The sequence below is a fragment of the Perissodus microlepis genome, chromosome 12 (assembly GCF_051167445.1).
Source record: "Perissodus microlepis isolate ML-2025 ecotype Zambia chromosome 12, ASM5116744v1, whole genome shotgun sequence".
Lineage (NCBI taxonomy): Eukaryota > Metazoa > Chordata > Actinopteri > Cichliformes > Cichlidae > Perissodus > Perissodus microlepis.
In genome coordinates, this window is record NC_140472.1 from 16,986,473 (window position 1) to 16,998,370 (window position 11,898).

Genomic DNA, 11,898 nt, shown 5'->3' on the forward strand with positions numbered 1-11,898 from the left:
AACTTGTGTCAAGGGATTTTTTTAGAACAGTAAAAACAATTTGTAATTCCAAAGGTTACCACTACAAGTGCACAATATAGTCACACTTTATTTAGAGCTAGTTTTAGTTTTAGGAGTATTATTGCACGTATAATAGAGAAAAATAATAAGAGAAACTGTAGATTATTTGAATTAGTATAGAATGTTTTGGCAATTTGCCTTCTGTAACACTGACAGAATTGCCTTGTGTCACTTTTTTATACATTTAAAATATGTTAAGGATTTTATATGAAAAGAAGAAGAAGAAGAAATCAAACTTTTCTGCACTTACAGAAAAAAAGATCAGAAAATGTTTACAGTGGGAAGTTTATCTTTCTCCTTTTCCAAAATAAAAACTTCATTTTAATGCACTTAACAAATGCAGTTCTTTGTTCCTGTGGCCCTGAAAGCACATTCTAAGGAGAAACAATGAAATGTGATCTTTAATGAACATGCGCTCCTTTAAAAACAGGTTCAGCTTTGGTTGCCCCCTCTTCCTTCGCTCATGAAAATCTGTGTGTGTCTCTGGCCGTTCAAGGGGACGCAGCTTGGAGCAATTAGAGAGTAGAAAAAGCCCCTCAGTAGTCTCCAGCCAATGGACCCAGTGATGCCATTTCTTTCTCCAACCACACTAGAGACACAGAGCCATCTGTGGCCCTATTACACTCAGTCCAAACCCAAAGAGTGGTACTTGTCACTGACACGAATGGAAAATGGAAGAAAGGCAGCAGAGACGCACATTTCTACAGAAGCTTTGCTGATGGATCGATTAGAGTTTGAATCGTGTAAAGCAGCTTGTGCACAATTAGTGAAATGAGTGTGCGCTGAATCAAATCTGCTCCCGAAGAAGCGGGACCGGTTAGATTGAGAAATATTCAGATTTAATATGTATTTACGTAAGATTTTCTGCACACTTTGCTGTCTGCTGGCAAGCTAAAAGCCTGTACGTAGGCAGAAATAGGCCGCTTGAGCAGGTCAGACTCCCCGTCTCCCGTGTCTCTCCTTCTGAAGTCTCTCTCCTTCCTTTCTCTCTCTCTCTCTCCCTCTCTCCCCAGGCGCTGCTGTGCCATCCTACACATTCATGCACCCTCCCTTCCTCTTCACTCCTCTCTCTCTCTCTCTCTCTCTCTCGCACTCCCTCAGCCGTTCCCCAGCTGGGAGAGGGTTAGTCAACTGGACGCCCATCCCGCTGATCTGCGGGAGCCCCATGGGGAGTTGCCATGGCAACCGTGGCCGATGAAGACAGGGAGTCGCCGGCAGGCTCACATGGTTGTCATGGTACTCGCTCTGGCTACGGAGGTGGGAGGTGCCACAGGCCACACCTCCCTCTACCCTGTCTCCAAAACCCAGGAAAGGCTGCGGCGCGTGTTGAGTGTCTGCCTGTGTGTGTGTGTGTGTGTGTAGAGAGAGCTGGCTGGCTGACAAGCCTGCACTGTACATGGAGCCAGACTGGTTACCAGGCAGGCTCTGCTACAGAGCAGCCAAGACCATGAGTGCAGCCAAAAAACTGAACCAAACTGCTGCCCTGTAGAGACGCCTTCATGCAGGTGTTCCCGGAATTAGAGGAATCTGTCACACACTGCACTTCATCATTCCCAACCATACTGACAGCTTGTATGCTGGTATACTGAAGAACATGGCCTACACTGTCGCTGCTTTTTGCAGATATCTCCATGCAGGCGGGGGAGGCAGAATTAGCTTGATTTGTCTGTGTTTGACCACACTCCAGATTTCTATTGTATTCAACCGTAAACCGTTTAGATCCTGTAATTTCCTCCTTCTTTCCAGCTTGCGTTGACATACGTCAACCGCTGCCAGTCTTCCTGTGCCCACATAGTCATTGTACTGTCAAAGTATTACAGTTACTTACAATAATTGATATACTAAAAGCCATTTGTGACATATATCATTTTATGTTTCCACTCAAATGTTAATAGACTTCCTAACACACTCAAGTCACACACGCTGACAAGTCAGCTGCAACAGATGTGGGTTGAAATATTTTTTTTCAATTTTCCAATTACATAAATAGCAGTGCGGTGGGCAGGCAGGCCAGAACATTAGAATCAGTGCAGGTCACGCTCATGTTTTTGTATTATTAATGCTGAGATCTTTTCTGTCATTTTTTTTCCCTCTGTTTTGTGGGCTGACTGTGAAATCGTGAAGCCCTGTATGTGCTGAGTCAGAACCAGACACTGCTCTCTCTCTCCCACTACCTCTCTTTCTCTCCCTGTGGGTAGGTGGGTGTGCTGTATGTGGTCCCGCAATAGTCAAATGTTTCTAGGATGAATCTCAACCATAAAATGCTCAGCTCTCAACATGTTGTTCCTTCCTAGGCAAGGAAAGATGTCTGAGTCTCTGTCAGGAACATGGGCCTGGTTTCACTTAAGAACCGCTGGTTGGGTAACACATGTTCTGTTAGAATCATGAATGTGCCTTTGTTAAATACTTTCCTCTGTTGCAAAACGAGTCCACGGACAACGACGAGCTTGAGAAAGCCCTACCATCTGATTCTCAGCTCCTTCTGAGTCACTGTGTCTCGCCGCTGCTGCGCTGTGTAAATGTTCCACACAAGACTGAGGGAGATTTGGAGATAAGGAATTATGTAATTAAGCAGTTTCTCATATAAGAGAAAGTTTGTTTTAAAGAACTAGTTTAGACCAGATCAAAATTCTGATTATTTCATACAACTATGTCAGGAAGAATCTTACTCTACTGTACAAGAACTGTGGTTAGGTACTTAACAATGTGTGTCCATTTAATGGTACTTTGTACTTCACAATTATGCACAGAGATATGTGAAGTTTGTTCTTTTTGATTTGATGGGTGTAGAGGCCTGTTGCCTATTTAACAAAGACTGTATGTTGATAATACAACACATGATTAGTATTTAAAGCAGCAGTTACCAAATTTTTTGAATTGTGACTCTTTTTAAAATCAAGATCTGACTGAGGTGCAGAATTTAATTCAAGTGGTGTAACAGAAGTATTGCATTAACTGTCCAGGAATTACAGGCTTTTTTGTTTTGTTTTGTTTTGGGGGATTTGCATCGTTTTCCATTTTCAGAGGCTCAAAAGTTATTGAACAATTGCCTGACATTTGGATTTATGGCCAGTTAGTGCCTTAAGTTAAATTAAACTGCCATAGTAAATTTGATAATTTTCAATATGAGGTCTAAGAAATGTCAATAAAAGTAAAGTTGGCCATTATTAGGCTGAAAATAAACCCATCAGAGTGACAACAAAAACTTTAGGAGGGGACAAATCCACAGAAAACACCTAAGTGGATGATCACAGATTTTTTTTCATTGGCCCTTTCCTTGTGTTTTGTGTGCTACAGCATCATTGTACTATTTGCTGGTGTTTTCTTAAGTTCGAGTGCATTTGACCTTTCAGGGCTGCTGTAAAAAACAAAACAAAGAAACCCTTCACAACATCTATCAAAATGCAGAGCACTCTAAAGTATCTAGGCGTACCATTGCCAGAGTCTACAATCAAGAGACACCTTAATGAATGTAAATTCAGAGGGTTTACAGCATAAAACTCACCACTAGTTATACTCAATAACAGAAAGGCTAGATTAGACAGAAAACATCTAAAATAACCTAAAACAGATTAAATAGAAATGATCTTCTACCAGAATGATGGGAAGAGAAAAGAGGAAAGGAGCTCAGCTCATGACTTAAAGCATACCACATCATGCTTCAAACACGGTGGAGGCGTGGGAATGTATAGCTGCCAATGCCAGCTAGCGTTTACTGATGATATGACTGCTGATGAAAGTAGCAGGGCTATACTCTCGTGACCCAGAGCATATGCAAAAGCAACCCAGGAGCTTATCGAGGCAAAGAAATGGGATATCCTTCAAAGGTCAAGTCAGTCACCTGATCCCAACCCAATAAAGCAGCTTTTCATTTATTGAAGACAAAACTGAAAGCAGAGAGATTCACAGACAAGCAGTAAAGGCCTAACAGTGGATGTCAAGGTTGTCACTGACTGCACAGGATTTAAAACAAGTATTAAAAATAATCCTTTTAATTATTTTATATTATTAAATATTATCTCAGTCTGTCTAGTTACTAAAAAAACGAGGGCTTTGTTAAAACCCTTGAATTACAGTCTGCACTTCAGTCAGATCTTGATTGTTTGATTTAAAATCCCCCGTGATGGTGTACAGAGGTATATTTAATAAACATCCGGCTTTGTTCATAAACTTATGGACCTAACTGCCTAATTCGGAAAATTAAAAATCAAAAAATGTGGAGCTGTGTGTAGTGAAAGACACATTTCCCTCTAAATTTATCTTACTATAAATAAATAAAAATCTCTAATTCCTACTGATCAGTTACGGTTTTCATTTTCCAAGAATGAGTTTTTTCATTAAAATAATTGCAGTTGTTAATAAAATAGATTTAAAATTAAGCATTTTTTATTTTTATCTAAATGTTTAAATCTATCTTGGGATTATTATTTTTTTTTATTCATTTATTTTAGATTTTGCTAGTCATATTTTTCCTTTAAGCAAATAATCAGATTAATTCCAGAGGCAGTAGTTCCTGGTGCTGATGCTTGATCTGACAGCTGCTGTTCAGTAGGACAGGAGGAAATATTAAAACCCAAATCCAGGAAATCTTAACTACAACCATGGAACAAAGGCACTCTTATTTCACTGGCTAAAAATGTTTTAGTTTATTTTGTAAGCCTGTTGGCCTCTGGTCGAGGTTCAGTTACAATGGTCATCAGTAATGAATATAAAAGGGCACAGGTGTGTATTGAGTTTTTGATATTTGAGTGTGGTTTTAAATGCATTAAGTTGTAAAATCTGTAAGATCGATCGGCTTCTTGGTGCTTTTATTGCTGTAAAGTGATACCTGCATTACTTTCTTTGGTTGTGGGATACAGTGCTGAAGAATACACACTCTCTCATTTAGATTTTTGTAGAGAAAAAGGTGAAAAAGCCTCAACTTGCTCAACTGAGCCCCTGAGACTACTGAGGGGTTTTTTCTACTCTCTAATGTGGCCCACATCTCCACCTAGTGGACACTTGGGAAGTTGCCCACTTGAGGTAGTTCAAACATCCACTTATTTAAACTCGTGTTTTTATTTTCAGTCCTGATATTCATTTCAAAGAACATGCAAGCCACTTCCTGGTGATCTAACACATCCTTCTAACTAGGAAGCTTTCTAAACCAGATGGATCTCTTTTTCGTCTTTTTCTCATGTGGTTTTGGTGAACCCAGCAGGATGACCAGAGGGAGTTTGATTACAGGCTCTCTTGACAGAGGGACATCAAGGGTAACCTGTACAAATAAAATAAAGATACTTTGATTACTTACATTCTTTTTAAGTTGTGTCTGATTTTGCCTTTAATCAAAATCTACTTCTTCTGTAGACTAGATTGTATAATGCACTCTGTGTCTCCACCACAGGACCAGTGTTTACTGAAAGCACTGGCTTAAATCTGTTTGAGCGGATGGCATGGAACAGGTTGGACTGCAATGTGATGCTTTATGTGGTCTCATCAGTGTGTGGACAAGCCATGAGGAAATCTCCCCTTTCCTCCCTCTCACACTTCCTGTCCCCAGTATGCAGCCACTGTGCGGTGCTGTTATTGCTGTGCAAATGTATCCCAAAAAACCTCAGATCTCATTTGACTTATTGTCTCAGTGTTACACTGTTTCATCTTAAAATACGGTATTATTCTGTAATGTAACCTGGTGTAAGGCCATATCATTATACTATGTCTTTAAACACAGTCTGTACCTTGAGTCTGTACTCCAGCTTCATCATGCAGCAGTTGAAGAAGGTAGGAGGGAGCTGCGGAAGGATACTAAGAACTTTGGTGGTGGTCTGACTGGTTTCAGCCGGAACAGGCTCTCCTGTCCCAAACAGGATGTCATTTGTGTGCACTTTCCTCTTTGACTGAGCAACAAAGGTCTGCTTCTCACACAGGTAGAATTTGGGTATTACTGCATGTGCTGAATCATTGAGCACTTCCACAGAGACTCCCACTGCCTCACCTGTGTATGTTTAGAAAAAAAAACCCACATTATTTATGTCTCAGTTAACACAATTTAGGAAAATATATTCTGTGAGACATCGGTTTACCTTGCTTTAATCCCATTTTTTCTGAGGTAACATTCATAGTCACCTTTCCAGAGCCATAAAATGAAATCCTAGTTGCGTGTTGTTGCTCCTAGTATAATAATAATTTTTAAAAAAAGGCAATGAAATAAGTCATGACACATTTAGGAGAGCTGAAGTTAAGCTCAATCCAAAAAGAAAAAAGTTTTTTGTTTTTTTTGTCTTTTACCTGAAGTCCAATGATAATCATTTCTGATTTGGAGGCAAAGGGGAACTCAGACTTGGTCCGAAAAGGAAACTCAGTCTTGGTTTTGTGTACAAGCCAAATCGACTGAGTAAGCTGTGCTCGCAAACTGTATGTGATCCTGCCCCATTTCCCTTCATAAGATGAAGGCATGTCTCTGAAAGAACCCAGAGGGAAATGATTTCATTCAAACATATGGAAAGAAAGTGTTTACATAATATAGATTTATTATTAGAGATCATGTTAGAGGGGAACACATACACATCTGGAATTGCAAAGTTGAATGAATACACATTCCTCCCAGGGCTGATGGTTACCGAACCTTATAAAAAGAAACACTTTATGTTACCTGTATGTTCGTCAGTATTTATAACAGCAATTATATATCTATCAGCTCAGAAACTTTACTGGGACAATACTAACCATCTCCCTTTTTATCTTGAAGAATAATGTGTTCAAAATAAAAGTATTTCTTCTTGTTGCTGTGGGCCACAATATCCTCTCCTTCTTTTTCATGCCAAGTTACCTTAGCCTTCCCTTTGGCTTTGACCGAAAAACACTGCACTTTGATTTCCTTGCTGGTCACCACTATCACATTTCCAGAGAGGATGTCCCCGGGTGAGAAGGTGCCTTGTTCGTTCACCTTGTTGAATTCCACAAAGAGATGCTTGACGGTCATTAGAAGTATATATCAAACAGTCTTCTTATGGAGTGAAAGTGAGAGAATCCTCATTTGGTTGAAATTAAATCCCAACAATTTACTGCAAGCAGGTTTGACTTGATCCGCTGGGATGGAGTCTTTCCTTGACGAATAAGGATGCCAGTAAGGCAGGCGTATTCAGTGGAGCAGTGGACCTTCTTCAGAAGCTGTATCTGCGTCACACAGTATCATGTGATCAAGCCTGCAGGTGTTGCTTTCACAAAGGTAACTCTAGCCTCTACCTGTGTCACTGGTGATGGTATCGTATTGTATTACTTAATGATCAAGCTAAGTGATGAAAAATTGGTGTAGAAAATTCAAACAACAGATTTTTGAGGGCAACATGATGTCACTTTTGTGTTGATTTTTATCAAATGACTGTTTTTTTAATGTTCTAATATGACGTTAAAGGTGAAAGATTTTTAATGTGTTTGAATACTGAGTCACAATAAAATTAATTTAACCTTATTCTAACCATAAAAGGTACATAAGATGGAAACTTTGTTTTGAATTAAGTGTTAGAGAGTGAAAGTCTGAAAACAGAGACCAATCCAACTTGTTCAATGTGTCATACTGCATTTGATATACAGTGTTTAAGCAATAAAACTTAAAAAATTAATAATTAAAGGTTTTAGCACAACTTTGTGTGACTCAGTTTAGTTAAAAAGTGCTGAAATACACTGAATCATTCACCTGACAGCCAAAGTGCAGAACTGAAATTCACACAGAAGAACTTGAAAACTAGCTCAACATCTTGAAAATGTACATAAGAAAAACTGTCTAATGACAAAAGAAACTAGCACACATCTGAATTAATATTGAATGCTCATATTCTTTAAATCACAGGAAGACTTGGAATATCTATTTTAAATGTCTAAACTCAAGAATCTCAAATGAAAAAACTGAATATTTTCAGTGTATGTGTTTGTGTGTGTGTGTGTGTGTGTGTGTGTGTGTGTGTGTGTGTGTGTGTGTGTGTGTGTGTGTGTGTGTGTGTATCAGCGAGTGAGTGACATACAGAGAAAGAGCCAAACTGGCATCAAATGAGCAGGTAAAAGAGTTTTAAATCTTTAAGTGTTTTGTGGGTTTTATTTTAATACTAACTGCATTTTAGTGGGGAGATAATCTACACAGACTAAACACAGAGACAATAGATTACATTAGATCAGTTGAAATGTCGAAGAATTCTCCACAGACAGGTAAATGGTTTCACTTCTAATCATACATAATTTTCCAAGACTGTAACTCTGGTCAAAATACTTTTTGAACCATGAGGGTCCCAAGGACTCTCTCAAATAATGGGGTCTTTCCTGCTGTTGAAACAAGCTCCTCACTGAAAATACAATATATCTTTATGGGTCTGTTAGAAGGTACACTTTGATCCACACAGTTCAAAAAGTTAACATCTCAATGCCATCATCATCGAGAGTGGTAGTGGGGTACGTCGCATGTGCTCCATAGGGAGGTGGAAGATCTCCACACTGGGGTGGTGTTTGCTGGGGTGTAGTTCCCCAGGCTGGATTTTCTGGGTTCCTAAAAGTGTCAAATCCAATGCCAGCAGGAGCATGTGGTTGTTTCACAACCGCAGGCATGATAACTATAGGAAGTTTGAGCTTTGGATCAATGGAACATTTGATTTTCATTTGGACCTGTGGAAACAAAATAACACACAAACAGTATTGTTTAGCTTTGTTTGTTTGTTTCAGTGAATGTAGATGTTGATTTGCATGATTAGGAAGTATTTATATCAGCAGGCCTTTGTTGTTGCCCTGTTTTGTCACTAGAGGGCTCCCGTGCTTTAATCCAATTTTCTCACTCTTTGTTTTTTTCCCCATTAGTGTTTGCTCTTGCCTCTTAATGAGTGCTTTTCTTCCTTTATATGGAAGTACTTTAGTTCCTTTGAGTACTTACATCCTTTGTTGTATTTCCTTTTGTGAACGTTAAAAAGAAGAAAAGCAGTTTTCCAAAAAAATGATTTGTTACAGTTACCTGTGACAGAAAAGAGGTGCCACTAACCAACTAGCAGCCCAAATAAAACAACCAAAATAAAACAAAGACAAGCCATCCAAGCTTCCTACCATTAGTTATATTACTTAAACAGTACTCAAGTACACAAACAAAAGGACAGCTCTACAAGTTGTTTACCTTCAGCATGTACTCCAGGTTGATGATGTGGCTGTTCAAGATGGAGGGGGGTAGGTCTCTAGGGATGGTGATCACCTTGGTCACAGTTTTTCTGCCAGAAGATGCTTCAACAGCCTCAGCCTTATCCTTAAGGATGGCATGTGTGTAAACTGTCCTGTGGCCCTGGGCGAAGAAACTATGTTTCTGATATAATTTGAATTTGGGCTTCACTGTGCGACTCGAGTTGTTGTTGATTTCAACTGTGACCACGAGAGCTTCGCCTGTAAAGTACAGAATGTTATCCTGTATAAATCACTGCCAAGCACAGAAAGACATTTCCTTACATCTACATAATATCTCTCTACAGGAGTTCAGGATGCTTTTATGCAGTTGACTAAAGTCGGGTGATCCAGAGGCCAACTTATCTGGGCATATACCATCAAGAGTCATCCTCCCAAAAAAGCAACAACATGAAACTACATAAAACAAAATCCATCTCAGTGTAACACAGCCATTATGCCATTTTCCTCCAAATGCATATGACACAAAATAAGGTGCAAAAGAGTCTGGAGAGTTTTATTCTTACATGACTTAATGTTCCTGGCACAAAAGGCGCCAAATGCAACCTTTTTTCTATCTTAAACGATTATTAGACTTTTCAACTTTTTGTCTTTACCTTCCTTGCAAGTCTAGTGTACAGTGGTTGATAATTTAGCTTGCCAAATGTGGACATCTACTGAAACCTTTCCAGAGCCCAAAACAGATTTATCCTTACGAGTATACTGAGGTTCCTAAAAAGCAGACCCCCACATTATAAATGTGCTTTAAGGTAATGATCTCTTCTGCCTGAACACTATCAGTTATGAAATTATATGGTTGCTTTTTTTTTTTAGGATTAATGATTTCTTACCAGAAGTCCAGGAATACCCATGTCTGCCTTGGACACAAAAGTGAAGTGAGCCTTAGTTTTTCTTGTAATTGATTGTGTCAGCTCTGCTTTCACCTTATGAACAATTTTTCCACGGGCTCCTTTATAGGTTGATGGCAGTATTCTGTAAAATACGATACAAAAACATTCAAATGACCCACGAAGAAGCAGAATATAAATCTAAACATCAGATGAGGAAAAGAAGAGGTACCCATCGGGAATCCTGAACGAAAAAGGATACACATGTCTTCCTTTTTCAATGACTTCAGTGCCTGGAAAAGAAGTAGGTGTTGTTTTGAACAGTCTGTTAAACAAGGAACAGTGTATCACATGTCAGCAACTGTGTTAATTCAATACATCACCATCGTGTCTTGATTCTCTCAAGATATGTTGTCTGATGTCATAATATGTCTCAGTAGCCCAGTAATCGCGGTAATCATTCTCTCCGTAATTCTCAGTCCAGCATACCTTCGCTCTTCCTTGTCCTCTAAAAATCAACGATTGGATTTTGGTTTCACCAGACACCTCCACAATAACTCTTCCATTAATGATATCTCCATTCGTGAAGGTGTTTGTGCTGTTGATGGCATCGTATTCGATTGAGAATCTTGTAATGGTCATTTTCAGATGGATGACAAAAAGTGGGATAAAAAAAATATGTTGCAAAAACCAAGAGAAAAATCAGGCCAGTTGTGCCCAGCGCAGCCACTCTCTGCCGGTTACATCTGCTTTCAAGTATACAAATAATGTGAAACCAGTTATTCTTGTATCATACAACCGCCCAAAGCAGTGCCACTAAAAGATTTTCAGCTATGGAAACTTAACGGGGTTTAACATGAGATTACATTATGACTGATTCGAGACAGTCAAAGCACACACTCTCTGGATAACCAGCATGCTCTCTTCACAACCACATATTGGGGCAGCAAAAAATACCACCTGGTTTCCTTTATTTATTTTTTATTGTAGGTGTGACTGCCACATGCTGGCTGCATCACATGATATATTTCGCCACACCTAAAGTAAATTTTCCACTTGATGCAGATTACATGCCATGATGTTAAAACTCTTTGAAATCCTAAGCAGAGGTGATGAGAAGTAACCTTAACAATAGACCCTGTTTTTCAGAGAGTTTACAAAAGGGACTTTGGGGGGGGAAAGCATGCTGCTGTTCTCACGCCCCCTGATTCCCAAGGCTTGGGAGATAAGTTTCCACATATTTTGATAGCAAAAATTTGGGGGAAGTTCCCCAAAAAGGATTAACAAATTCTTGTTTGGAGGACATTACTATTAAATAAAACAGTAAAAGTATCACTAACAACACTATAATATTCACAGTAGGTTTAGAAATAATATTATATGAACGGTATCAACTTTTCCTGGGGAAACACGTTCTAAGTAAGTTAGTGTTAATGACCCCTCTTACCAGAAATTTTCAACAGTCTTAATAGTCAAAATTAATCTGGAAACACTGGCAAAACCTAAAACATACCAGGAAAAAAATGTTGCAGTCAATATTTTGATGGCCCCATAAACTGAAAGCAATTAACTCAAAGTAAATGATGTCTAGTTATGTCAGCTTCATGTTTTGTGGTATATCATAAAAAAAATTACTAAAATCCAAAGACCACCCCAAAGGCGTTTATTTCGTTAAAAAAGTTTATTATCATACAAAGCTTTATTTCAAAGATACCAAAAAAACAAAACAAAAAAAGTGCATTATATGTCACCTGCAGGCTTGATATTGTAATGCTGTTAACCAGTGAATGGATAATATTTTACTCTTTACTTTTCAGAAAGG

At 38.9% G+C, this 11,898-nt stretch overlaps 2 protein-coding genes across 2 annotated transcripts; both read right to left on the bottom strand.

Moving 5' to 3' along the window:
- Positions 1-5,185: 5,185 nt before the first annotated feature.
- LOC146376037 (arrestin domain-containing protein 3-like) lies at positions 5,186-7,024 on the bottom strand. The gene is made up of 6 exons (XM_084946761.1): positions 6,769-7,024; positions 6,607-6,667; positions 6,331-6,502; positions 6,126-6,213; positions 5,781-6,037; positions 5,186-5,317 (listed from the first exon to the last, which is right to left on the bottom strand). Exons 1-6 carry the CDS (start codon positions 7,022-7,024, stop codon positions 5,186-5,188), a joined length of 966 nt encoding a protein of 321 aa, XP_084802887.1.
- Positions 7,025-8,436: 1,412 nt separating this feature from the next.
- LOC146376038 (arrestin domain-containing protein 3-like) lies at positions 8,437-10,718 on the bottom strand. The gene is made up of 6 exons (XM_084945147.1): positions 10,460-10,718; positions 10,309-10,369; positions 10,080-10,221; positions 9,868-9,960; positions 9,191-9,472; positions 8,437-8,694 (listed from the first exon to the last, which is right to left on the bottom strand). Exons 1-6 carry the CDS (start codon positions 10,716-10,718, stop codon positions 8,437-8,439), a joined length of 1,095 nt encoding a protein of 364 aa, XP_084801273.1.
- Positions 10,719-11,898: the final 1,180 nt, after the last annotated feature.

Excerpts from the sequence above, each read along its gene's own strand:
- LOC146376037 (XM_084946761.1), bottom strand. The coding sequence starts at position 7,024 with ATGACCGTCAAGCATCTCTTTGTGGAATTCAACAAGGTGAACGAACAA. Across the intron at positions 6,668-6,768 it reads TCAAGATAAAAAGGGAGATG|GTTCGGTAACCATCAGCCCT; the intron begins GTTAGTATTGTC and ends TCTTTTTATAAG. Across the intron at positions 6,503-6,606 it reads AACTTTGCAATTCCAGATGT|AGACATGCCTTCATCTTATG; the intron begins GTATGTGTTCCC and ends GGGTTCTTTCAG.
- LOC146376038 (XM_084945147.1), bottom strand. The coding sequence starts at position 10,718 with ATGACCATTACAAGATTCTCAATCGAATACGATGCCATCAACAGCACA. Across the intron at positions 10,222-10,308 it reads TCGTTCAGGATTCCCGATGG|AATACTGCCATCAACCTATA; the intron begins GTACCTCTTCTT and ends CGTATTTTACAG. Across the intron at positions 8,695-9,190 it reads ACCTGGAGTACATGCTGAAG|GTCCAAATGAAAATCAAATG; the intron begins GTAAACAACTTG and ends TTGTTTCCACAG.